Below are 25,364 nucleotides of genomic sequence, written 5' to 3'. Positions count from 1 at the left end.
AACCTGTCTTTTAATTATTTGGCCAGCCATAAGAACCTTGAGGGAAAGGGCAGAGGGAGAGTCTCCCTCTCCCCTGACAATATGAACTAAAATGCCCAGAACCCAGTGCTAACAAACACTGGGAGGTGTGAGTTTGGGGCGGGCAGACGCACGTGGGAGCAGGCCCCTGCAGCTGTAAGGATCACGCATGCCCAGGTCCCAAGGGCAGGCCCCAGCAACTTGGAGAGGCAGAGACACACGCCCAGGCCTAAAGGCTTATAGGTCAAGTTACACCAAAGGTGCAGTTAAGACCTCAAATCCCTCTCCAAAGTCAGGGGCTTAGAGCTTGCCAGAAATTTCAAGGTAGGTATTCAAGCTTCAGGTTTTTCATTTTCATTTTGTTTCATTTCAATCAGTTCCCTAAATATCAATAGACAGCTCTGGTCTGAAAGGTTGGAGCAAAACTTAGCCTCAGAGAATACTTAGGGGGCAGAGGCTACTTGAAATTCACAGGTCTGGGATTCCAAACACCAGGGAATATTAGCACTTTCTTGCAATCATGCCTCCCCAGCAGGGAGCCAGCAATGCAGTGCAGACCAGTGTCTAGCAGCAGCAACTGAGCTCCTTCCCTGGGCAGCATGTCTCCACTGTGTGCGTCCTGAGGGCAGGGACAGGACTTTATTTATCTTTGTCCCCAGAGGCAAACCTCAATGAATGTTTTTGGTTTTTTGGGGTTTTTTTGTGAGGAAGATCAGCCCTGAGCTAACATCTATTGCCAATCCTCCTCCCTTTTTTTCCCCCTTTTTCTCCCCAAAGCCCCAGTAGATAGTTGTATGCCACAGCTGCACATCCTTCTAGTTGCTGTATGTGGGATGCCGCCTCAGCATGGCCAGACAAGCCGTGGCTCGTTGGGCACCCGGAATCTGAACCCCGGGCCGCCAGTAGCGGAGCGCGAGCACTTAACCACTAATCCACGGGGTCGGCCCCTCAATGAATGTTAAATGTTTTGAGGAAGGAGCCTCAAATGCAGAGCACTGAATTTGTATAAGGGGCAGAAGAATTCCAAAGGGCCTGAAAGACTTTGTCCTGGAGGTATGCTTAATTGATATGTAATCTAACTGGGAAGGTCAAACCCCAGACACCTGTAAAAAAGAACAAATTACTAACAGCCCTAAAGACAAAACAATTTGTTAAAAATGGAAGGAAAGATAAGGGGGGGAGGTGCCTCGGAGAATCAGGAAAGTTATTTTGGGAACAGATAAGACTTAAGCTGTGATTTCAGGAGGAAAGGCCAGCAGTGGGGGAGGACTTACAACTGGGAGCAATGTGGGGGAAAGCACCAGCCCAAAGGGACCACTGAGGGGTCCCCTGGAAGGCCGTGTTGGTGAGAGGGAGTCTGGAGCCTCGGCCATCTCCAGCCCCTTCCTTTAAAACCCAGGGGAGGGAGCGGCTGATAGCATGAGAACCTTCACGTGGTGCTGTGTCCACTTTCCTGTTGAACGTTTCACCGCTGGCATTGATTAGTAACGATCATTTACAAATGGAAGCGATTCCTCTTCAAGACCCGAGCCCCAGGCCTGCTTCTCATAGCATTCAGGCCTGGTACTCAGGAGCTCATCCCGCTTGAGGTTCACCTGGAGCAGAACTTGCCTCAGCGGATACTCAGGAGGCAAAGGCAGACTTGGGAAAGTGGGCTGGTCAAAGACAGGTCACCCTTCTTACACCCACTCTGGGCCTGGCCTCGGGCTGGCTCCTCCCCGCCCCGCTCGTTTCCAGTAAGAGCCTGGGATGGAATCCACGACCCGGGCGGCGCCGACCCTCGGGCTCCCTTCTCCCGTCGGTCCTGGGTCCGGGAGGGAGGGAGCGGGAGCACCGCCGGGGCGCGGTTGTCGGTTTCCAGTCACTGCTCCGAACGGGGAAGAGCCTTAGGAGGGCCTCGCGCTGGGCCCCCGGGGGAGTCGCGCCCTGATCCCGAGGGCCCGGGGTGGGGGGTCGGGGCCCCATCAGCTCGGGTCCTGGCCGACCTCCGGGCCCAGGCCGCCCCACCTGAAGCTCCGAAAGTCTCAGGCTTTCGGATTTGAACCTAGGAGGCCGAGCGGCCGGGCTGAGGTTCCCGACAGCCATTGGCTGCGGCGGCGCCGTGACATCAGCGCGGAGGGGTGCGGGAGGCAGGGCGCGGGAGGAGCCTGGAAGGGGAGTGTCCGAGCGGCTCCCAGCCCTGAAAGCCCGAGAGCGAGAGGGAAACAAACGCGGGCGCTGACATGGGCCGCCAGCCCCGGCGCCGCGCGGAGCCCACGGAGCGGAGAGCGCAGCCGCGCCGGCCGGGCGCTCGGGTCTCTGCGGACCGAGGTAGGCGACGGGCACCCGCTTCTGGCCGTAACAGCCACCTGCGCCCTGCGAGGCCTGAGTGCGCTCGGCTTGGGGGGCTCGAGCCCCCCTATGGGGTGGGGAGGATTGAAAACGCCGCGATAGGGGACCGTGGGGCGGGGAGAAGGGCACAGAGACCCCCACTCCTCGGCGCCGGTCGCTTCTCACCGCGGCGCGTGCGGGACGGCTCGGGAGCCCGGGACCCGAGCCACGCACCCTGTGTCCGAGCGGAGCGGGTTTGGGGAGGAAAGGGTGGCAGCCGGGCGAAGCCTCTCTCCGACTCGATTTCCTCTTCCCAGACTGGGATTCGCTGGTTCGGCCCAGGGCGCTACTGGGGGTGGGGGTGGGGTGGGGATGGGGGTGGGGTGGGGTGGGACGGGGGCGGGGAGCCGGGGGTGTTAAAGGTCCACCCCCTTGCCCAGGAATGGGGTGTGTGCCGGTGTGGGCAGGAGCACAACAATCGGCGGCGCGCAGCCCGCGGTCTCCCCAAGAGGGGCGTGTGTGCGCCCAGAGTTCTCCATGAATAACCGAATTATTCGCTTGTAGTGGTAGAGGCGTGTACACACGCTCTCTGGTACACACACTGCAGCACACACCACCCAACGTCACCGGGCCGGGGAGAAAAGAGGGAAGGAGCCGCCTGGAAGGGAATGGCCGAGGAAACAAATACTCTCTCCGTCCTCCCCTCCCTCGCGAACCCTTCCCTCCCCGCCAGGCTCCCGCCCCGCCCGCCTCCTCGGAAGACCTGGAGGCCGAGGCGCCTCTTTGCGGGGTGGGGCCCGGCGGAGCTGGCGGCCCCTCTGGAGCCTAGGAGGGAGCAACACGCGGGCGGGACCCGCGCGCGGGGTGCGCCCGGGCCAAAGCGCTGCTGGCGTGGCCGCGGGCCGGGAGCGGTTGGTTAATGATTTAATCACCCGCTTGGGGCGGCAGAGCTGCGATGGGCCGTCTCTAGCTCCGCCCTCTCCCTGGAGCGCCCCCAGCCGGGGGTACAAAACTGCCCCCTGCCCCTGGTTCGTGCCCTGTGAGCTCCTCTGCGGGCTGGGCCGCCGCCGGTGAGTGCCCTGGCCGGGGGAGCTGGGCGGGAATCGGGAACGGGGGCTGGAGGGCTGAGGCTGGGCGGGCTCCCTGGGAGAGGACTGAGCCGGGAGAGAGAGAGTGTGAGTGAGTGTGTGTGTGTGTGTGTGTGTGTGTAAGAGAGACTGGGGGAGGGGTGCTCCCTGCTAATTCAAACCAGATTGCTTGTGTTTCCCGACGAGGTACTGCAGCCTGGGCTTTGGAAGTTTTCTTTTCTCTCTGGGAGAATGGAAGGGAAATACGATGATTTTTCTTTCCTCGTTGTCACCACTTGCAATCTGACCGGCTGCCACGGCCCTCGGCTGCGTCCACGGTGCCTATTCTTTGCCCCTGTATCTGAGCAGTTGAATGGGGAAAGGGTCCCTGGGCTGTGAAGCCCCCGGCTCCTCTCTAGAGCGATTGGGGTGTTGGAGGGAGAATCTCCCTCATCCTTACCCCAGCAGCCATCTGGACCAGAGAAAGCCTTCCCCAGCCAGCCAGCGTACACAATGAGGGGCCCAGTTACAGGAGGGCCTCCTGCGATGCAACTTCTCTGCACAGTCTGGATTTCTAATACTCCTCACGCCTCCGCCCCCTTTCTGAGGCTGGGGTGGAGGAGGGGACCACCGGCAGGATGGACTGAATTTTAAGAGAACAAAGAACAGGGCACAAAGGAAGGGGGAGCTGAGCTGTGGATTTTCCCCAGAAATGGGGAGTTGGCTGGACCAGGGCTGGGTCCAGCCAGGCCTCTAGGTGGCCCCAGGGCTCCGGGAGCAATAATGGGGCATCCACTGGAGACTGGCGAGGCTCCTCCCTGTGGGGTAGCTAGGACCCTGCTGTGAGTGGGGGTGCCAGGTGGGTTCCAGCTTTCATCAGCTGCCCCGGGTGAGCTGTCCATGTGACTGACTGATTAGTGTGCTTTATCTCCTCTGAACCTGGACTTTGCCCCTCCACTCCTTGAGGACAGCTGCTCTTTCCCACTACAGGGCTTCAGTGAAGCTTGGGAGGTATCCAAGTGGGTTCTTCTGGTCTTCCCAGGGATCCTGGTAACCTCGCAGGGACTGGGAGGGGGCTGGTGTGATAAAGTAAGCCCGCTCCCAGGAGGTGGCAGTTTGGGGTGTCTTGGCCCCTCTGATGTCTCCCTGAGTTCCTGGGGCCCCTGCTCATTGAGAACCAACTGCTCATGTTGCACTCCCCAGCTCCAGCCTCTACTTTGAGCATTTCTTCCATTTTCTGAGGTTTCCATCTTTTTCTCTTTCTTGGCCCCTCTTCTCTTTTCCCCTCATGTCTCTCTTACACACGCCCACCCACTGATGATCATCCCCATCTGATATATGCACCCAACCCACTCCTGTCCTGCTGCCTCTTAGAACCTGGCAGTCCAACTCTCACGGGACTGGAAACCAGGGAGCCCCAAGCAAATAAGAGTCTTATCTACAAAGTGGGACTGTGGGCGATGGGCATGTGTTGGCCTGGGAGAGGGATCTTAGATCCTTCTTTTCAAGTCAGGAGCTTTCCCAGAAGGGCCTCAGCTTGGCTGTGGTTCAGGGATTTCAACCCTCTCCACCTTTGGAGTGGTTCACTGATTTCTGTGGCCAGCACAGGCTGTGCCCAGGTGTGTGGCAGGCAAGATGTGCTGTTGACCCACCTCTGTCTGTCTGTCTCCCTCCTTCTCTAGTTTGGATTAGTTGGGAGGGGAGAGCTCAGAGGTCAGAGCATCCGGGATTGCTTTTGGGCAGTGACTCCAGCCTCCTTTGGCTGGAGGTTCACGGGCTCAGAGGAGCTTGTCTCTCTGTGGGGGAGGGAGGAGTCTGTCCCTTGGAGGAACAGGATCTGGGTTGATGCCAGAGATAAGGCTTGAGGGCAGAGGCACAGGGGTTGAGCAATCTTGCCCTGGAAGCCGGGCTTAGGTTTTCTGACCTATGTACCAGAGGCCTTTCCTCAATGTTGGGAAAAGGAACCAAACCCTGGAGTGTTCTTGGAGGCCAGCTCCAGCAGTATTTCTGGGGTGCTCCAGGGGGGATAGGCCCATGCCAGCCGTCTCTGGACAGGGACCTGGATGGTTGTGCTGGGAGGGATTCGTATGTGGCTGGGCGCGGCCCTTCTTTTCTCGCCGTGCGTGTGAAGGAGGTGAAGGAAGTTTAGCCATTAGTTTCCCACATTCCCCCTCACCGTGTCCCTGAAGCTCCAGCTTGAAATACGCATCTTGTGGAACTTTGGGCTTCCTTCCAGTGATGTCCATCAGAGTCTCCCTCAGGCACTGCCAGCTTGCAGCGCGGGGCTCCATGCCAGGGTGGCAGCGCTGGCATCCAGAGCCCTCCTTTGCCAGGAATGGAGCTTCCTGGTGGTCTCCACTCAGCCTCCCCTGCGGAGGGATGGTCTCTCCTGGGGGTCAGGCGAGGGCAGTTTGGGGCATGTCCATGAATGAGGGCTTACACTTCTTACCAGCCTGGAAGAGACCGCTCCGCACTGCTGGCACTTCCCCCTCGTTCCTTCATCCCAGAGGCTGAGGGCATCCGAAAAGCAGCAGTGCCAAGGCCACTCGGGCCACCATCTTCTGTCCTGGCCATCAGGGTGGCACATGGCATCAGCCACGGCAGCCTCCAGCCTCCCTGGGGGTCTCTGAGTTCTCCCCAGACCTGTGTCCACACAGTTCTTTTGGTAACTGAACTTGACCTGCAGGCCCTGGCTTCTGATCTCCCCAGTGTGACGGTGACACCAGGCTCTGCTGCTCCGGCTTCTGTTCCCTGCCCCTCTTCCTCTCCACCCTCAGGTTCCCACTCAGTGCAGCCCTTCTCCATCCCTTAGAATGTCACCCTCGGCCCTGAAGCATCAAAAGGGGACTAGTGCCTGCCCCACCCCACCCCCCACCATGGGGTTTAAGGCTCAATCCAAAAGTGGGAGTAGCAAGGCTGAGAGAACTCAAAAGGAACCTCCTTAGGGCTGGCAAGACAGTTTACGGACACCTCTAATGCGAATCTGGTTCCGTACAAGGACCAGGCTGTGTTTTATTGGGGGTTGATCATGTTGAGGTTTTGTGCATTCTTTGTTGCTGGTAGCACCCAGGGTCCCCCAGAGTCCCAAGTTATCGGACCCTCATCCTAGAAAGAGTGGGAGGAGTTTCTCTTTTCCCTCCTCCACCTCGTCTGCCTGTTTCCAACTGAAATCAGAAAGAGCTTAAGTCCTGTCCCGAGAGAAGCCAGGCTCCTCCATTCTGCATCAGTAAAGGTCAGAGGTAAAGAAGGGAGGAGGGAAGTCAGGCGGGGAAAGAAACTATGTCTCTGGCCACTTGACCCCACCACTGGTAGGGACTGCGATCTGAACCAGGGTTTCGGAAGCTTGGAGCACCACTCCCCCCACAACTGTTCTTCGTAAGGACCCCAAGGACTTTGAAAGGGGTCAGCCCTGGGGCCTTTTGGATTAGGTCTCCTCAGGCAGCTCTGGAGCTGTGTGTCCCGGGTTAATAATGTGTGTTCTTTGAACTTAGGGGAGTGACAGTGGCCAGTGTCACTGGGGATGCTGGAATTCTCCTACCTTTCAAGGTATGGACACAGGGCACCTGCTGAGAGAGTGAACATGTCACAGCATCATCTTCACGGCAGATATGTAAGGGTGCTTACCCCTTAATGCGTGCTTGTGCTAAGGGCTTTACATATATTAGCTTAGTTAATCCTCACAATAATGCTAGGATGTACATAATGTTATCAGTCGCTTTGAAAGCTAATAAGGAAACTGAGGCACAAGTAACTTGCCCAGTGTGGCCGAGCCAGCTTATGACCTGGGAGTCAGGCTCCAGGGTCCATGCTCTTCACTCCCACGCTGCACGCTCCAGCAGGGCAAGATCTGCCAGCTCTGGAGTGAGTCTAGATCCACCCGGCTCCCTCTGGAGACCCCCGAGTGTCCTTTCACTCCCCACTCCTCAGCTGAGCACTCTGCTCTTAGGAGAAGCAAAGTGAAACCAAACAAGGCCAGGCAGATCTGATTTCAAGCCCAGCCGCTTCCTTCGGAGGCCCTGCAGGGGGGAGGAGCAGCCCGGTCTCTCCCAGCTGGGGAGACTTGCGCTGCAGGGGGCGGTGGGGCCCCTACCGGGCACCCCTTCCCCTCTCCTGGCTCTTCCCTCTGTGATGGGAGCTGGAGAGCTGGCAGCTCCCGGGAAACACACATCTCCAGGAAAAGCCCTGTAATCAAGTGAAGTTGCTGAATGTCCTTGAGTCGCTGCCTCCTCGCAGTCTTGGCTCCAGAGTTGTCACTTCCTGTTACTCCCAGGTCGTGGCTCACTCCTTTCTCTTCGTTTCCCGAGCTGTTCTAATTCCCAGGTGGTGAGGGAGGCTTTCTCCCCCCGCTCCCATTGCCTTCCTTCCCCTGGCCTGAGATGTAGTCCTGGGGTGAAGAGGGAGGTGAATGCACGGACAAAGATGAAGGAGTGGACTGGAGAGAGTGGCTCGGTCCCAGCCCACGAGGAGCCGTGTTCCCAACAGGGTGGACTTCCTAGAGGAGGGGAGGCTGTGGTCTGTATTTCCTAGGACTTCTCTGTACGTTCCCTGGAGTGGTGAGGAATGGGGTGCCCAGACGAGGGAGATTTTAACCTGAAATTCTATGCAAAACTGCATCCTAAGGGTGTTCATGCATCCACAACCTTCATCAGATCTCAGAGGCCTGGGCCCCAACAATGCTTCTGACCCTTCCCTGATATGCCTTACGGTGGAGTGGGGAAAGTCCAGGGTTCAGAATCAGGCAGACTGGACTCTTCTCTCAGCACTGTCCTTAGCAACTGTAGCCTGGGGCAGTCATTTGACTCTAAGCCTCAGTTTCTTATCTGCAGATGGGGCTGATGATACTAACTCCATGGGATTGTTGGGAAGAATACATGAGCTAAAGTCTTTCAAATGCCTAGGACAGTGTGTTATTTGGGAAAAAAAAGAAAGAAAGAAAAATTAATCAAAATTAAGCATCTAGCTTGGTGCAGAGTAAAAGCTCAATGAAGGTTAGTTCTGTTTCTCATACTTCCTCCATGACCCATAGTCCAGGGAGGGCATGTCCACCTGAGGTCCATGAGTGGGATCTAGGATATCGTTTCCTGGAATGGGTTCCTTAGCACACAGTCTTGATAGCTGGCACATCCTACCCTGGGAAAGAAATGTTATTCCACAGCTCTCTTGATTACAAGTCAGTGTTTAATAGAGTGGACATCCTCTTCTATATTTTCTAGCAGTTAAAGGGTAAATTATCCAAGCCATAGTGTGTTTTCCTACAATTTGGCCTAGCTAAGTGATTGGCATCATCTTCCCATAAACTGTAGGAACTATAAATTCTCTAAGATGATTGAGAATATCTGTACGAATCCAATGGTGTGCATCATGATTAATGGAAATACCCTAGAACAGCGCTGTCAATAGGAATATAATGCTAGCCACGTATGTAACTTTAAGTTTTCTAGTAGCCACATTTTAAAAACTAACAACAGGTGAAATTAATTTTCATGTTTTATTTAAACAAGTATATCCAAAGTATTGTCATTTCGCCACATAATCGTAAAAATATTAATGAGATATTTTACATTATTTTTTCATACAAAGTCTTCAAAATCCAGTGTGTGTTTTACACCTATACCACATCTCAATTTGGATGCTAAATTCATAAATTTAGAATTTGGATTTCATGAAATTGATAGTTGAAAAAGTAGATTCACATACTCAAGTTGTTTTAAACATACTTAAGGTTTCCAATAATTGAATCAAGTATCAATTTTTTTAATTTAAAATAATTAAAATAAAATATAAAATAACTAGTCCCTTAGTTGCACTAGCCACATTTCAACTGCTCAACAGCCCTATGTGGCTAGTGGCTACTGTCTTGGATGACTGAGGCTTAGAATGTCACTGTAAATGCCAGGAACAGAGATGTTCCATATCAGTAGTAGTATTCAACATTATATTGGCAATTGTAGCAAATATAACAAGATAAGAATGAGGAATGGAGGAGGCAGAATTATTATTAGTTGCAGATGGTGGGCTTGTCTACTTGCAAAGCCCAAAAGAGTCAATCATAGAGTTGATTAGAGTGTGTAAGAAAGTGCAAGTTTAGTAGAGTGACCGTTAAATATATATAAATAAAAAAATAGTAGCTTCCCCATATACCAGCTATAACCAGTCAGAAGATATAGCTGTGAAAAGGGGGAGGATGCAAAACCCATTCACGACACCAAGAGACCATAAAATAACCAGAATAACATGACAAGAAACGTGTAAGACTTGTCGTAAGAAAACCCACAGAATTTAATGGAGAATGTCTAAAAGACTTGAATAAATGGATATGAGGAATTGATGTTGTGATAAAAGCGGTTCTTCCCACATTAATTTATTGTTTCCTTTCAATCCCGGTATAATCCCATCAGGATTTCTTTTGCAACTTAATAAAATGTTTCTCAAGTCCATCTGGAACTACATTAGAAAAGCCAAAAAAATTTTAGAAAAAAGTTAAAGGAGGGACATTATTACCCTACTAGATACTCAAAACATATTTTACAGACGGACAGTGTAGGTCTGGTTTAGGCATAGCAGATAAAGAAGTCTGGAAATAGACCCGTGGGTGGGTGGTGTCTGTATATAAAGAATCTAGTATCTGCTGAAGGTAGCATTTGATGCTTTACTTGTATTTTATAACAATTCTATAAGGAATCAGTAACTAACATTACTTTGTTGTTATATTTTAATTTTTTAATCTATTTTAAATGACCCACAATTTTATAAGCCACAGACATCTTTACTTTGGTGTGTTTCTTTCTAGTATTTTCCTCTATGAGTAGTTTTTAGTTATTACATTACCTGATAGTTTTAGAAGAAGTGAATATTGTCATAAACTTGGGAGTGGGGAAGGTCTTTGCTTCATGGTATTAAAGCCAGAAACCATGAAACAGGTTTGACCATGTAAAAATTAATAAGCACTCTATGGAAAAGAAAACAACAAAATCACCACAATGAAAATGAGTGTATGATAAAATTTGCAGAAATATTTGCAAAATAGGATGGTCAAAAAATTTTAATAGCTTTAATATTTTAAAAAGTCCTACAAATCCCTTGGAAAAAGTGAAGCCCGCTCCACCCCTAGTAAAATGGGCAAAAGTCTTCAACAAGCAATTTACAAGAGAAAGAATACGGATGTCAATAATATATTTTTTTTATTTTTTATTTGTTTATTTTTGTGAGGAAGATCAGCCCAATAATATATAGTTTTTAAATGCTCACCCTCATTAGTAATTAAAGAAACGCAAATTATGAGTTTGTGAGGGTGGTGGTTGCTGTGTTTTGTTGTTTTTGATTCAACTAAATAAAATATAACGCCTGGTGTTGAAGACCATCGTCCCATGTTGGTGGTTCTGTAACTTGTAAAACCTTCTGGAGAACAAGTTAACAATAAGAAATGAAAGTAATTGGGCCGGCCCGGTGGCTTAGCAGTTAAGTGTGCACGCTCCGCTAGTGGCGGCCCGGGTTCGGATCCGGGCGCACACCGACGCACCCTTCTCCGGCCATGCTGAGGCCGCGTCCCACATCCAGCAACTAGAAGGATGTGCAACGATGACATACAACTATCTACTGGGGCTTTGGGGGAAAAAAAGGAGGAGGATTGGCGATAGATGTTAGCTCAGAGCCGATCTTCCTCAGCAAAAAGAGGAGGATTAGCACCGATGTTAGCTCAGGGCTGATCTTCCTCACAAAAAAAAAAAAAAGAAAGAAAAGTAATTTAACTCACTTATAAGGATGTATCCTCCTGAAATAAGAACTTGCTCAGGCTGAGCTGGAAGTATATTTGTTACAGAGTTCAAACAAAACTGAAGCAGCCTAACATTCTTCAGGGGCCCACTGAATGTAAAATTCAGTGGGAAAATTGGGAAATTAGGACTTAATCTAAAATAATGGAGCGTTATTTATTAACACATAAACATGTTCAACCAAATGTAAACAATGGTTGGCTTTATTTATCCATCAACAATGGAAAGTACTGCTTGTGTAATAAAAGGGTAAAACGTTGAAATCAGCACTATCTGATAGAAGCACCATGCAAATCTCATATAATTTACATTTTTATTTATTTATTTTTTTGTGAGGAAGATCAGCCCTGAGCCGTATCCATGCCAATCCTCCTCTTTTTGGTGAGGAAGTCTGGCGGTGGGCTAACATCCATGCCCATCTTCCTCTACTTTATGTGGGACACCGCCACAGCATGGCCTGACAAGCGGTGCCTCAGTGCATACCTGGGATCGAAACCCGGGCCACCAGTAGTGGAGCACATGCACTTAACCGCTACGCCACGGGGCGGGCCCCTATAATTTACATTTTTAATAGCTACATTTTAAAAGGTAAAAAAAGGTGAAATTAACATTTTATTTAACCCAATATATTCAAAATACTGTTATTTTAACATGCAATCAATATAAAAATATTAATGAGGTATATTACGTTCTCTTTCTCTAAGTCTTTGAATTGCAGTGTGTATCTTACCTTTTAGCACGTGTCGATTTAGATGCCACATTTCTAGTACTCTATAGCCACATAAGGCTGGTGGCTGCCATATTGGACGGTGTAGGTATAAATTATTTAATAACCCCCAGAGAGGCAGCAGAAAGTGGAAGTCACTGAGAAGTTCTGGTGTGGACCATTTCTTTCTTCCCTGTGCAGTTCACCCGATGAGCCCTGCTCTGACAAGATCTTAGTGTCCTGATAACCGGGGGTGAGTTCACCCCCTTCCCCAGCAATACTCCTCTCTCCCTGCCTCCCCAGCAGGGATGCCTGGGGAACGTGCATCGGCTGCTTGCAGCTGTGGGAAGCATGTAGTGAAATTGAGGCCTTGTTCACTTTCCCTTTCCTCCAGGAAGAGGCTACCAAAGCTCAGGGTGTTTGTCTCCGGGAAATGGGATCTGCCGGGACGAGGCTGGGCAGTGGCACCTTGGGCCAGTGAGCCTGGTCTGGATTGGCTGGCAGGCAGGAGTGTGGAGCAAGCACAAGGTACCCAGCCTGGCAGGTTCTAGGAGAGAGGTTGGGTCAGGGTTCTGGTCTTCCTTCTTTGCAGCTGGAACTACGGAGAAACACAGGGTGGAGATTGGAGCAGCACAGGCATGAGAAATATTTGAAGCAGGACCTTGTGCTCGGCCCATTCCTAAATATGCCAGCGGAGTGCAGGCTTCTACTTCAGGGTGGTCCTCCCCACCCACCTCTCACCTCCCAGGGAATCAGAACATTGAGAGGTTCCTCAGAGCGGGAGGTGGGAATGAGATCCTGAGTAAGGAGCAGCCCGTCTGAGACATCCCTGGGAGCAGATCTCTAATGGGGAGTCAGTCTAGTGAGCCTTGGTTCCAAGGTCTGCCTTAAATAAACAGCCTCCCTCATCGCATCCTACTCATGTCCCTTCTTGTGGACATTCTGAGCTGTGGACATCTGAATGGGCCAGGGGGCATCACCTCATACAGAAAACCATGTGTTCCAGGGTCTGCCAGAAATGGGCTCAAATCACCATTTAGTAGCTGGGAGAGTGAACGAGGGCATTCACCCCATCTGAGCTTCAGTTTCGCTTTCTATAAAATGAGGGCAATTGTGACACCCTCCTTGCAGGGTGAGGGGCATAAGTGTAGGATGTCCCCAGCACAATGACTGGCATGTAGCAGGCACCCAATAAATGGGAACTGCTGCCAGTCTTGCTACTTCTGCACACGACTTGGTGGTTGGCCAGTTGCTGGAACACTGGGGTGCTGGTTGTCCTTGTGTGACCCCCGCTCCTCATTTTCCCTGCTCCCTTGCAGCCATCAGAAGAACTGAGCTGGGGCTGTAGAACCAGCAGAAGCAGAACCTTTAGCTGCCCAGGGTGTCCCAGATAGGATCCCACTGTAGGATCGCCCATGTGGGAGGCTGGCCTCCAGCTTAGAGCTTCAGTGTCACTGGAAATTGTCCAGTCTCCGGTGGTGGTTGGGGAGGATTGTTATCTCCCATCTCCTGCTCAGTTGAGGAGGCTGAGGCCTCAGGAAGCAGCTGTTGGGAAGTGAGTTCTTTTGGGGGAGTCCTAAGCTCTCTGTTTCCCCTGACACCAGGTTGTTATAGATTGCCCACTTTCTCCTCCCAGACAACTTAGAATAAAACGAGGACCTAATAAACATGTCCAGCTTGCAGGGGAGGGTTTGGGGGGTAGAAGAGAAAGAGAACAGATGTCAATGGGAGATGTTTTGATATGAGAGAGTGTGTGGACCAAGACCCATCCTCACCCAGCCCCTGCTCCATGCCTTGTACTGAGCCCTGAGAACTAGATAGTTCTAAGCGGGTTTTGAAATTAAAAGTCTTTTCCGTAAGCCTTTGATGCTTTGGGATTTTTATTATTATTAAAGCAGCATTACCACATTAAAGTAAACTTAAAAAATAAAAAGGCTGTTTTCCTCTCAAGGCTGACATAACTCTTAATTTCTCCGTATGCCCTTTGAGTCTTTATTCGTGAATGCCTGTTTGTGCAGGGTTGTGATCACTGTGTGTAAACAAGTACAAGGTCTGCCTGTTTTCCCTTCCACTTAGTGCGGTTTGGTAAAGTCTCCACAGCCCCCACTTTTCCTGCCTGCAGGATCATCTGCTGAGCCACGGCTCCTGGTTTTCTCAGCCACTTCCTTATTGTTAGCTATTAGGTTGTTTCCATCTTTTGCTATTGTGAATAGGGCTTCAATGAATACCTGTGTGTGTGACTCTTTTCCTGCTTTGAAATAGTTCCATGGGGTAGGTTTCCCAGTCTGGAGGTTGCTGAATCAGACTCATTTTAAAGCCATTATTTCAAGAAACTACCATAGTTGCTGATGCCCCAAGACCACTCCATCCTGGGATCATTTGGACTCTGACAGCTCTTGGTCCAAGGTTTTGTACCTCTCTGCCTGCCTGGTGGCACCGAGTACCTGCTGCAGGGGGAGAGGGAGGTCCTTCCTTTTCCCTTTCCCAGCTCTTACTATGGGCATAATATGGGTAACAGACACTAGAAGGTCTAGCCTGGTGCCTGGCGTTCTTAGCATGGGAAAGACCTTCAGACTGGGAGACAGGAGACCTGGGCTCCTGTGCCACCTGGGTCCCTCACCAGCTCCATGGCAAGTACTTCTCCCTGCCCCAACAGCCTCGTCAAGGCCACCAGGGTGAATAATCTTGGGGGTGTCCTCCATCTCTCCGTCTTTGGAATCTATAAAGTTGCAGGATGCCTCAGTGGGAGTCATTTGACACCCCCAGGTGTGTGCAAGAAAATCCACTGGGATGTGGGAAGAAAACACCAGCACTTCTATGTATATTGATTTTTTTAAAGAAAGAAGGAAAGCTAAAACTTATTAATTGATGCGTGGATTGACAATAGATATGTATATAATCTACAAAAAATACACGTATGTATATGTATGAATGTGTATATGTGTGTGTGTATATATGTACACACACAACATAAATTACATGCTCCATGTTTTTGATGTGCTGGGGGCCCCCACTTTGGATAATGCATGGCTATTTCAGTGGCTGAAGCCTGGTGTGGGAATAAAGCCTTCGCTTCGATCCGTGACCTAGGCCAAGTCCCTTAATTTAGTGTCTCCATCTCTGAGAGTGTGGTCCTTCCACACCCAGGTGTTTTAAGGACGTATCTGACACAGATACACAAGTGGTGCGGGAGCTGTGATGAAGATATTTCATGTTCCCATCCAGGGCTTTTTTTTTTTTAATTGTGGCTATTCGGGCTCAGATTATTTTCAGACAATGCTTCTTAACCTCCTGGTACAAAGAGCGCAGTTTCCAATACGAGGGCTTTTGGCAGTGCGCGTGAAGGAACTGAGAGATTCCGAATAGTACTACAGTCAGCAAAAATCTCCACACAGCCCCCGCTGAAGTTCCTCTCGCAACATGTAACAATGTGGATCAAAGCAGCCACAGTTCTTGCCCATTCACTAGCTGCCCATCAGTCCTGTCGCACCGTTGGAATAAAACAGTCTTCCGCTTTCACTGGGACTACTTATCTTCGCAGGATAAGGCTGGTGAACGTTCCAGAAAGCACCGGACCTTTCTCTGGTGACAAAAGCCGTAGCCCCGAACCTCTCACAGAGAGTCGTGGCCCGTGTTACACTGAGTTTCTTGCACAACCTTTTCAGAGAGTTGTTCCAGCTGACAGACGTTGTGTAGCACAGTGCCTCCCCTGTTTTTGCAGAGTTAAGTTCTACCTAGTGGTGGAATGTTGGTCGCACCCCTGGGAGAAAGGTCCATGGCCCACCAGGTGAGACCCACCACTGGGAAAGAGGCTCGAAGTGGCCCTGGAAGGCCTGGCCCCTTTGAGTCTGCCCTTTCTCTCCTCCCTCATCCTGGCCCTCAGCAGCTCCTGGTGCCTTTACCTCCAAAACATGCCCTGAATGTGTCCCCCTCTGTCCATCTCCTTAGCCACACCTGCATCCTGGCCCCCATCCTCTTTGCCCTGAATTCCTGCTGCCCCTCCTCCATGCCTCCGATGCCAGCAGCCATGGGAACTTCCAAATAGGAAGATCAGATGACGTCTACTTAGGAACTGCTGTTGGTTTCCTTGCGCACCTAGAACAGCATCCAAACTCTCACCTGGTCTTACAGGGAGTGCCCTGTGCGATCTGGCCTCTGGGTTTTCATTCCATTCCTCAAATGCCACAGCTTGTTCCTACCTCAGGACCTTTGCATGTGCCATTCCCTCTGCTGGAATGTTCTTGACGTGCCTGGTTCCTTCTCATCATTCAGTTCTCAGCTCACAGTGCCGCTTCCTCAGAGGGCCCCCCCCCCCAGGCCCATGACTCCCACACTTGCTTGAATTGTCCCTTGAGGTGACAGTGAGGACTATGAGATACTGTTTAATTAGCTTGTTCACAGCCCCGTTTCCCACCCACCCACACTCATACTACAGGTGTGCCCTGGGAAGGCAGGGGCTTGTCCACCTTGTTATTTTCACGCTCTGTCTCCAGGGCCTAGAAGAGTATGGGAAAATTGGTGAGGATGCAGTAAGTCAATGAATGAATGAATGAAAGAAAAAGTAAATGAATGAAGACTCTTGTAGCCACAAGTGAAGTCATCGTGCGCCAAATGCCCCCTTCCGTCCACTCACGTTGGTGTCCGTATTGGGTGGATGGTTAGAACACCCCTGGGAAACGATGGAGGGGCAGCCGGCCGGTGGCGTGGGCGTTGAACATGTGTACTCTGTGTGCTGGAGTGAGCTGCGGGGTCAGCTGCAAAGTGGGAGACCTGCCTGGCTGCCCAGGAGAGCCCAGGTCTGTCTCCTGCCTTGGGCCCGGCTGCCAGGGATGGGCCACTGCCTAGGCATCTGGAGAGCGTTGGTCCAGCCTGTCCTTCTGTCTGTCTAGGAGCTGCTGGGCTGGCTGATCTGGGAGGGTAGTGCTCTCCGTGCAGCGTGCCTGGGAGGATGAGTGAGAGGTCCAGGCCAGGGCTACGCTCTATAGCCCCAGGAGCAGAGCTGAGCCAAGGGTGTGGTGTAAACCCGAGCAGGGTTCTGGCCTTCCAGGGGGGCTCCTTGCTCCTGCCTTAGAGGAGCATCCCGTGGTCAGTGGGGCCAAGGGTGCAGGAACCGGGTTCCACCAGAGGCGGAGGAGAGGCAGGGAGAGCTGTGAGTTGCTGCTCCATTTTCCTTTGCTCTGCCAGGAAAGTGGGACGTGCTTCCGGGGAGGGGGGTGTCCCACCCAGGGCAGGCCATAGGGAGTGGCCACCCTGTCGTCAGGCAGGCTGTTTTAGCCACTTCCCCAGAGCTGAGTCACGGTGCTTAGCAACACCCCCCACCCTGAGCCACCGGCTCCCTTTGGCACGATCCCCTTCCGGGGGTGCACTCAGGCCTCCTGCACTGCCTCCAGGACGGGCCTGGGCCACCTGCTTGTACTTAAGCTCCGTCTCCTCACCCCCAGATTGTTCTCTGTTAGAAGCTTAGGGTGACGATGTCACTCAGCGGCCGTGAAACCAAGGACCTAAAAACAACCCAGGGAGTGAGCTCTCCCTAGCCCTCGAGCCCGGCCTGTCCAGTCTGAGTTCTAGCTCAGGGAGCCCAGAGGCCCAGACCTCACCCCGCCCCGGGACTGCCAGGTCCTGCAGCCCCTCCTCACTGGACAGTGGGACACGTGGGAGGCTCCATGTGGGCCCCAACTCTCAGGACTTTTTCATGCTGGATATTGAAGATAGCTTGTTTTCTCACGAGCCACAAAGCCCCGTTCCCACCCCAGGACGCAAGACCACAGGCAGCAGATAGCATCGGCCAGACTTGTTGCTATCTTTCTGGGGTGTAGGGCCGTGCAGGATGCTGGCGATCCCAGGGCTGCCCTAGGGGTTTCCCTGCCAGCCCCCCTCTTTGCTGCTCTCTAGCCCTACCTGCAAGAATGTGCTAGGAGAGGGGTGAATGGGATAGTGGGGACCCTCCTCCCCAGGATACCTGGTCCCTGTGGGTGGCCACAGGGGTCTGCACCCTCTCTGCTGAGTCCTGGGTAGCTGGGCCTGTGGTTTCCCCTTCTCGCTAGTGAGCACTTACAGTTGAGGAAACCACCGCACTTAAAGTTGCTTCCTGGGCCTGGGGATTCCTGCCATTCCAGTGAAACCCTTACGCAACTCTGGAAGTTCATATAATGTGCTCCCACAATTCTGACTGTTTACATCCCCTCTCTGCCCCCTTCCTTTCCTTTCTTTTTTTGTTGACCTGGTGAACAGTACACGCTTTTTTTTTTTTTTTACATATGTGTTCTCACTCCAGGACAGGGATTCTCGATCTGGGGCAATTTTGCCCCCCAGGGGACATCTGGAAATGTCTGGAGACGTTTTGGTTATCACAAGTGGGGGAGGGATGCTACTGGCATCTAGTGGGTAGAGGGCAGGGATGCTGCAAACACCCGACAATGCATAGGACAGGCCCCACAGCAAAGAATGATCTGGCCCAAAGTGTCAACACTGTCAGAATCTGCTCTAGGATTATACAAGAACTTTCTGGAGGCAGCAGCCAGGCTCTTCCTTTCTCTGGATTCCCCTGGCTGCAAGTGGGGAGGAGCATTCTATTGGTGTTGGTAACTGACCAGTGATGCTACCCACCAAAGGCCAGAGAAAGGCCTGGAGTGGAGAAGAAAGAGCGCTGGACCAGGAGACCAGCTTCCAGCCCAGCTCTGCTCTCGAGGCCATGAACTGGGAGAAGTCACTGCTTCAGTAAACCTCTCTCTTTTTTAGCCAAAGAGAATTTTCCCCAAAGTTTGGCCTGAAATCCCTCAGGCTTCTGCTGCCACCAGAGGGTTATATGTGGCAACTCTTTCCTGAAGCAATGGCAAGGGGAGGACCCTGAGGCCAGTAGTTTTCATGCATCTAGTTTAGGGGTCAGCAAACTATGGCCCACAGGCCAAATCCGGCCCACTACTTGTCTTTATAAAGTTCTATTGGGACACAGCCACACCTAAATGTTGACCAGTGATGCTACCCACCAAAGGCCAGACATATAGTCTGCTGCTGCTTTCCTACTGCAAAGACAGTTGAGTAGCTGTGACAAAGATGGTATCAGCCACAAAGCTGAAAATTTTCAGTCTCTGGCCCTTTATGGAAAATGTTTGCCAGTCTCGGGCCTAGCTGTTCCATGGCTAATTGTTTAGAGGCTAGGTCTCAGGGTGTGGGCAGGAGGGAGGGTTCAGGTTAGGGGTAGGGGAAGCTAACTTCTCCAAGGTTGTGGTGGGGAGGAGGAGAGTGAGGAGGGAGAGCTGATTGTAATGGGGCACCCAAGGCCTTCCAGGAGAGTCCTCACCTGGCTCCGAGCCCAGCCCAGGTCACCTGTGTGGCAGGTCTGCCCTGGTGCCTGGCTCCTGCCGCCCGCCCCAGAGAACTTTGCTGGAGTGACTGCCTGGGTGGGGGGTCACTTGCAGGCGGGGGAGCCACCTGGCTGGGCAGCAGCAACCGGACAAGGAACAAGAGCGTGGGGGCTGGGGACTAGAGGGCACAGAGCGGTCAAGCCGGGAGCCCTGGAGCCGTGCTGTAGGCTGAAACGAAGCCAGTGCTGTCACTGGGCTTGAGAAGGCAGAAAGGGAGAAACTAAGGAGCAGGGGCAAGTGTTGGCCATTCAACAGGTGTTTGAAGGCCGACTGTGCCATGTACCGCTAGATGGGATTCAGTGGTGAACAGGCCCTTTGGAACTCTCCGGAAGCTCATAGTCCAGTGGGAAGATTACAGGCCAGCCAGCAGGGAAGAATGATGTAGCCAGTGCCTGCTGAGAGAGGGGACATCCAGAGTGCTGGGGGCTGGGGGGAGAGCTGGCCGGGAGGACTCTCCCTGGCTTAAGACGGTTTCCCGGAAGAAGTGACGTCTCAGCTGAGCCCTGAAGGATGTTGGGTGAATCAGGTGACGGGGTATTCCAGCAAGGAACTGCATGTGTCCTGTCCTGGAGTCCAGGAGACAGAAGCTCCGGGACTGGGGCAACGTGCAAGGGTAGCGGAGCAGCGAGTGATGGCGTTGGGAAGGGAGGCAGGAACTGGTCACCAGATCAAGGGGTCTGCACTGGGGAGTCTTAGAAGGGTTATGTTTTAGCTAAAAGGTGGAGGATGGACTGGAGAGGGACCGAAGGAGAAGCAGGGAGCCCTGTTGGGCTGATGGCAGGGCCAGGTGGGATGTGGTGGCCTAGCTTGGGGCAGTAGCCAGGAGTGGGAAGAAACCTGGAGGGGGCACTCACAGGTTGAGCTTTGCAGTGGGAAGGGTGGCCTGTGATGAGGACACCATTGAGAATTGTGCTGTTAGCAAGACGGGTGGCCCAGCACTGCCCTCACCCACCGTACTTGGTTACATCCCTGCACCCGTCTCTCCCTACCCTGCTCAGCCCTGTGCTGTTGGGTTTAGCATCTGGGGCAGGTCCCTCCTGAGGGAAAGGGGCTGGTTTCGCTCCAACACAGAACTTCAACTTGGCCCTTGCCAGGAGCTGCGTAGGTGGGTGGTACCTCAAGCTTTCAGATGGCCCCCTGCTGTTCTTTGGTTCAGGTTAATCACCTGGGGGTCTGCAGATCCTAAGGGGCCTAAGCCATCTAGGGTCTAGTCCCTGCCTCTCTGCACCCCTAATGATTAAAGAAATTGGGAGAGAGTTTTCCAGTCTTGATTTCCCTGAGAGGTGGAGGGTGGATCCTCGGCAAAGAGCTTGGGGCCCCACCATGGAGATGACACAGGCGGGATCCTCATTTATGGGACACCCAGCACGGACTGGAAGGCTGGGGAGCTGGTTCTGTGGGTCCCAGTAGCCCCACCCCAACTCTGATTCAGAAAGCAAGCTGGGCCGCCCACATATGTGGAAGTGCCAGGCAGCGTCTCTCTGGGCCCTGTGCTGTCCTCTCCCTCCTTGGCAGACTGCGACTCACAGTAACTTCACAGGGATGGAGGTCAGACAACAGGAAGAACTTACAGCATGTCTCCAAACTAGCTGTTCACAGGAGTCAAGTCATAGACTCAGAATTTCTTTCCTAGACTAGTGTGTGGAATCGCCTATGCACCTCCACATCCTCAAATGTGGTCATGTTCTCTCTAGCAGCATCCTGGTTGCGGGGCCAGGTGGGGGGGCTGCGTGTCCTTTTGAAGAAACATCATCTCTTAAGTTTCAGGGAAAGTGTCTGTGGCTACTTGAACTCTAACCAGATTTGCAAAGAGCGCTCCCCTAACTATAGAGCCTGTGCATGAGTAAATAGGCAGGGTTATACAATTGATTGCTGGCTCATTTCACATTATTTCATTTTGGTGGGAGCTGGGGTTTAAATAACACCCATGGGTAGATGGGCTTCTGTGCGCGACCAGCCTGGGTTAACCCTTTGCCTGCTGTTCTCTTCTTGCAGCTCTATGACCTCCTCCTTACCACCCCCTCCACCCGCCGGACTTCAGATCTGACCCCAGGCCTGCCCGCTGCCTCGGGAGGGCCAGCCTCCCCTCGTCATCGGGCAAGATGCCGATCCTCAAGCAACTGGTGTCCAGCTCGGTGCACTCCAAGCGCCGGTCCCGAGTGGACCTCACGGCCGAGATGATCAGTGCCCCACTGGGCGACTTCCGCCACACCATGCACGTGGGCCGGGCAGGGGACGCCTTTGGGGACACCTCCTTCCTCAACAGCAAGGCTGGCGAGCTGGACGGTGAGTCCCTGGATGAGCAGGCCTCCTCCTCATCCTCCAAACGCAGCCTCCTGTCCCGGAAGTTCCGGGGCAGCAAGCGGTCACAGTCGGTGACCAGGGGGGACCGGGAGCAGAGGGACATGCTGGGCTCACTGCGGGACTCGGCCCTCTTCGTCAAGAATGCCATGTCGCTGCCCCAGCTGAACGAGAAGGAGGCCGCAGAGAAGGGCTCCAGCAAGCTGCCCAAGAGTCTGTCGTCCAGCCCCGTGAAGAAGGCGAATGCTGGGGAGGGCAGCGAGGAGGAGGCGGGCGTGGGGGAGGTGGTACCCCGGCGGAATGGGGCCACTGCCCCCCATTCCCCCGACCCCCTCCTCGATGAGCAGGCCTTCGGGGACCTGACAGATCTGCCCGTCGTGCCCAAGGCCAGCTTCGGGCTGAAGCATGCAGAGTCCATCATGTCCTTCCACATCGACCTGGGGCCCTCCATGCTGGGCGACGTCCTCAGCATCATGGACAAGGAGGAGTGGGAACCAGAGGAGGAGGATGGCGGTTACCATGGTGACGATGACCCAGCAGGCAGTCTCACCGAGGCTCCCCCTTCAGTGGCAGAGGCCCCTCCCCTGACAAGGCAGGAAGGCAAGGCGAGCCCGGACTTGCCCCCGCTGCCCCCCCAGGCTCTGCATGACGAGGGGTGGGCCGCGGCAGCCCCCAGCCCAGGCTCAGCCCGCAGCGTGGGCAGCCACACCACGAGGGACAGCAGCTCCCTCTCCAGCTGCACCTCGGGCGTCCTAGAGGAGCGCAGCCCTGCCTTCCGGGGGCCAGACAGGGCCCGGGCCACTCTCCCAAGGCAGCCCGACAAGGAGTTCTCCTTCATGGACGAGGAGGAAGAGGATGAGATCCGAGTGTGAGGTGGGCAGGAGGTGGCAGCTCCACGCTCTTGGCTTCATCTCCTCCCTGCCCCCAGCCCACCACCACCTTCCCCCCTCCCCCTTCCCCCTTCCCCCTTCTGGTGCATGGGCAGCCAAGAGCCTGGCTTCAGCCACAGATCCTGGACCTCATGGATGAGGGGCATTGGCCAAGCCTGGGGGCCTATGGAGGACTTGAGGAGCTGGCCTGGGTGCCGACTGGGTGCCTGACTTCATTGCACACCCTGCCCTCCCCAAGCTCTGTAGGACGGGACTGTGTTCTGGAAATAGAAGTCAGTTTTCCGTTTCCTCCACCCTGGCCTCAGATGGATGCCAGACGTCAACCTGACTTCCCGCCTCGTGCGGCAATAGCAGGTCAGCCCAGGGGCAGCCTCGGTACAATGGCTAAGGACACTTGGCTCACCTTGTCTCTCCTGGTGTTTCTGCTGTGACTGGCGGTGGTTGCCAGGGTAAATGCATGTGGCAGGAGGAAGGCGGTGGTCACACATCCCAGCCCCTCCCTACTCCGTCCCTGGCTCCTGCACCGGAAGCCTGGAGCCCCTTGGAGTAAAGCTGGACTGAATATGTACACTAAACGCGTCCCCTTCCCGGGGAAGAGAACAGGATGGGGAACGGAAGGAAATCCCTGGGCTTCTTGAATTTTCAAGAAGGGGCCCTTCCAGGACAACACTAGGAACAGGCTGCAGCACTCGCTCAGTCTCTATGGGTTTGTTTGTTCTTTCTTGTTTTGTTTAAATCCTTCTAGAGCAATATCAGGAACGTGTTAGCAGGTCTGCCACCAGAAGGAAAATCAAATCCTTTTAGAAAACCTTTATACTAAGTGCTTCCAAACTTTATTTAGAACTATATGGTGTGGGTGTCTGTGCGTGTATGTCTCATTCTCCCCACAGCTATTAACAACTAAAGGCGGCCAGTGTAGAAAATTTCTGGAAAATGATTTTTTAATAATATATGCTTCCTATGGAGGGATAAAAGCTTTTTTGACTGGGTTATTCCCTGTCCACCCCCCACCCCGACACACACACACACACACACACACACACACACACACACACACTCATACACTCTCTCTCTCTCTCTACTTCCCCCTCCTTTCTTGGGCCTCTCCCAGCTGGTCCCCTCCCCCACTTCTGGGGCAAGGGTCCAAGGGTACAAGGTTCCCAGATTTAGCATTATAGTATAAGTATGCCGCATGCCATATTGGAACATACTTATGCTAAAAAATTACTTGCTGTTATTCCCAAACTCAAATTTCCCTCTGTGTCCTGTAACCTGCCCAAGGGGACTGAGTGGGAGCTCAGGTATGAGCCCCAGGGTTAACTGATGATTATTTTTCTGTCCCGGGAACAGGCTGACCCCCCTCCTCCTGACCCCTTGTAGCCAATGAGGGGAGGGACAAACAGAACTAACTAACCCAGGATCCAGCCCCTCTAGTCTCCCATATTTTGCCAGATCCTAGCTCAGACACTAACTTAGTTCCTGATTCGAGCGCCCTGTCGGTGCATAGCTCCCACAGTGGGGGAGGAATCGGAAGGGTTGTGCAGCCTCTGCCAGCTGCCCTTGAACCCCATCCAGACAGTGGTCAGTTCCAGATTCTAAACTGTATATTTTTTTCATGATATTGTTAAAACAGTGAGGAAACATTAAAAAAGCCCTATAGCACGCCTGGTGTCTGTCTCTGCTTCTGGGGAGGGGTTTTTCAGGAGCGGGGGGATGGGGGTGTGGATTGGGGGTCCTGGGGCTGCCCGTGCCTCCACAGCACTTGGGGCCCTGAGGCGGCTTCTCCCTCCATCCCTTTGGGGCCCTCCCCTCCTTCACTGGCCTCCAGCCGCTCCAAGGACAAGGCCCCACGTGCCCCTCTGCCTGGGCAGGCCCTTCGGGGCTCTGGGACTTTGGCGTCCCAACTACTACATACAGTTGGGGGCCTTCGGGCACTTGTCTCTTAGCTGCTTCATGCCTCATACTTCCCATCTGTGAAATGGGAATCCTGCTGCTCTTGCGGGCGGGCGTCAGACACAGTCACTGACATGGCGTTGGCACAGTTGTTAAACTGAGGGAGGCTATGTTCTCCCAAGCCGCAGGTGCCGACACGTGGGAGCTGTCGCCACCAGGACGCAGCAGGCTCTGCAGGCTGGAAGAGATGCCACCCTCCCCTTTGCTCTGCTTTTACCATCTGACCTGGAGAAGCAGCTTACAGGCGGCGTGTTCTCCGCTCAGCCTCGTGGCCCAGTGGGGGTAAACTCGTGTCCCCATTTTATAGAAAAAACATGCCCAAGAGGCCACATGGCCACCTTCTCCAAAGTCATCAAGTAGTCAGTCAGAACATTATTGATTCAAAATGCTCTTCACCTCACCACTCAGCGGGCGCCTCGAAGCTTCCTTCCTCCAGGAAGTGAGGTTGGGATGTGTCTGCCCTGGGGGGGCTCACTGTATCCCCCAGCTCCTGCCTCACCACCCTCCCTTCCTCACAGCCGCCTTCCCCTCTGCCTGGGCGTCTCTAAGAAGGGGACATCAGCCTGGCAGGGTGGCTCTCTGCTAGCTGAAGCCCCTCACACACCCTCCTTCCCACCTGGGCCCGGCGTGGCTGAGTTCCTGGAAACCCGCTCCTGCCTCGAGCGTCTGCAGAGAAATTTGGGCTTGTACCCATCCTCCCTCTCCCTGGGAAGCAATCAGAAGCATAATTAAACTGTCGCCCAGGTCCCTCTGCCCCTAGAGCGGCTCATTAGTGCTAACAAGGGACGGGGTTAAGAGGAGTTATGAGCAGGTGGTGTGGTGGCCCCGAGGGAGGAAGGGCGACGGGGTGGACTGGGGCACATCCACAGCCCAGCGGGGATGGGGATCCTGGGGGCTGCAGTCTAGCTTCGGGCCACCAGGGAGAAAATGCACTGTTCATGTGGCCCAGGTGTGTGCAGGGAGAGCACCCAAGGAGGAGCTGT

General features: G+C 53.3%; 1 protein-coding gene across 2 annotated transcripts; it reads left to right on the top strand.

The window, feature by feature from the left end:
• The first annotated feature begins 1,849 nt into the window (after window positions 1-1,849).
• Window positions 1,850-24,090, top strand: CDC42EP4 (CDC42 effector protein 4). Of its 2 annotated transcripts, none has more exons than XM_004432712.3 (2): window positions 1,850-2,328; window positions 21,233-24,090. In XM_004432712.3, the coding sequence occupies exon 2, from the start codon at window positions 21,340-21,342 to the stop codon at window positions 22,408-22,410; it is 1,071 nt and encodes a 356-aa protein (XP_004432769.1). In that variant the 5' UTR covers window positions 1,850-2,328; window positions 21,233-21,339; the 3' UTR covers window positions 22,411-24,090. The 2 variants fall into 2 exon arrangements, with proteins under 2 accessions (XP_004432769.1, XP_014644690.1); XM_014789204.2 differs by lacking the exon at window positions 1,850-2,328 and adding an exon at window positions 2,809-3,398.
• Window positions 24,091-25,364: the final 1,274 nt, after the last annotated feature.

This window comes from Ceratotherium simum, chromosome 16, assembly GCF_057802395.1.
Source record: "Ceratotherium simum simum isolate JZ-2026a chromosome 16, ASM5780239v1, whole genome shotgun sequence".
Taxonomy (NCBI): Eukaryota; Metazoa; Chordata; class Mammalia; order Perissodactyla; family Rhinocerotidae; genus Ceratotherium; species Ceratotherium simum.
This window is presented reverse-complemented; position numbering and strand designations above follow the sequence as displayed.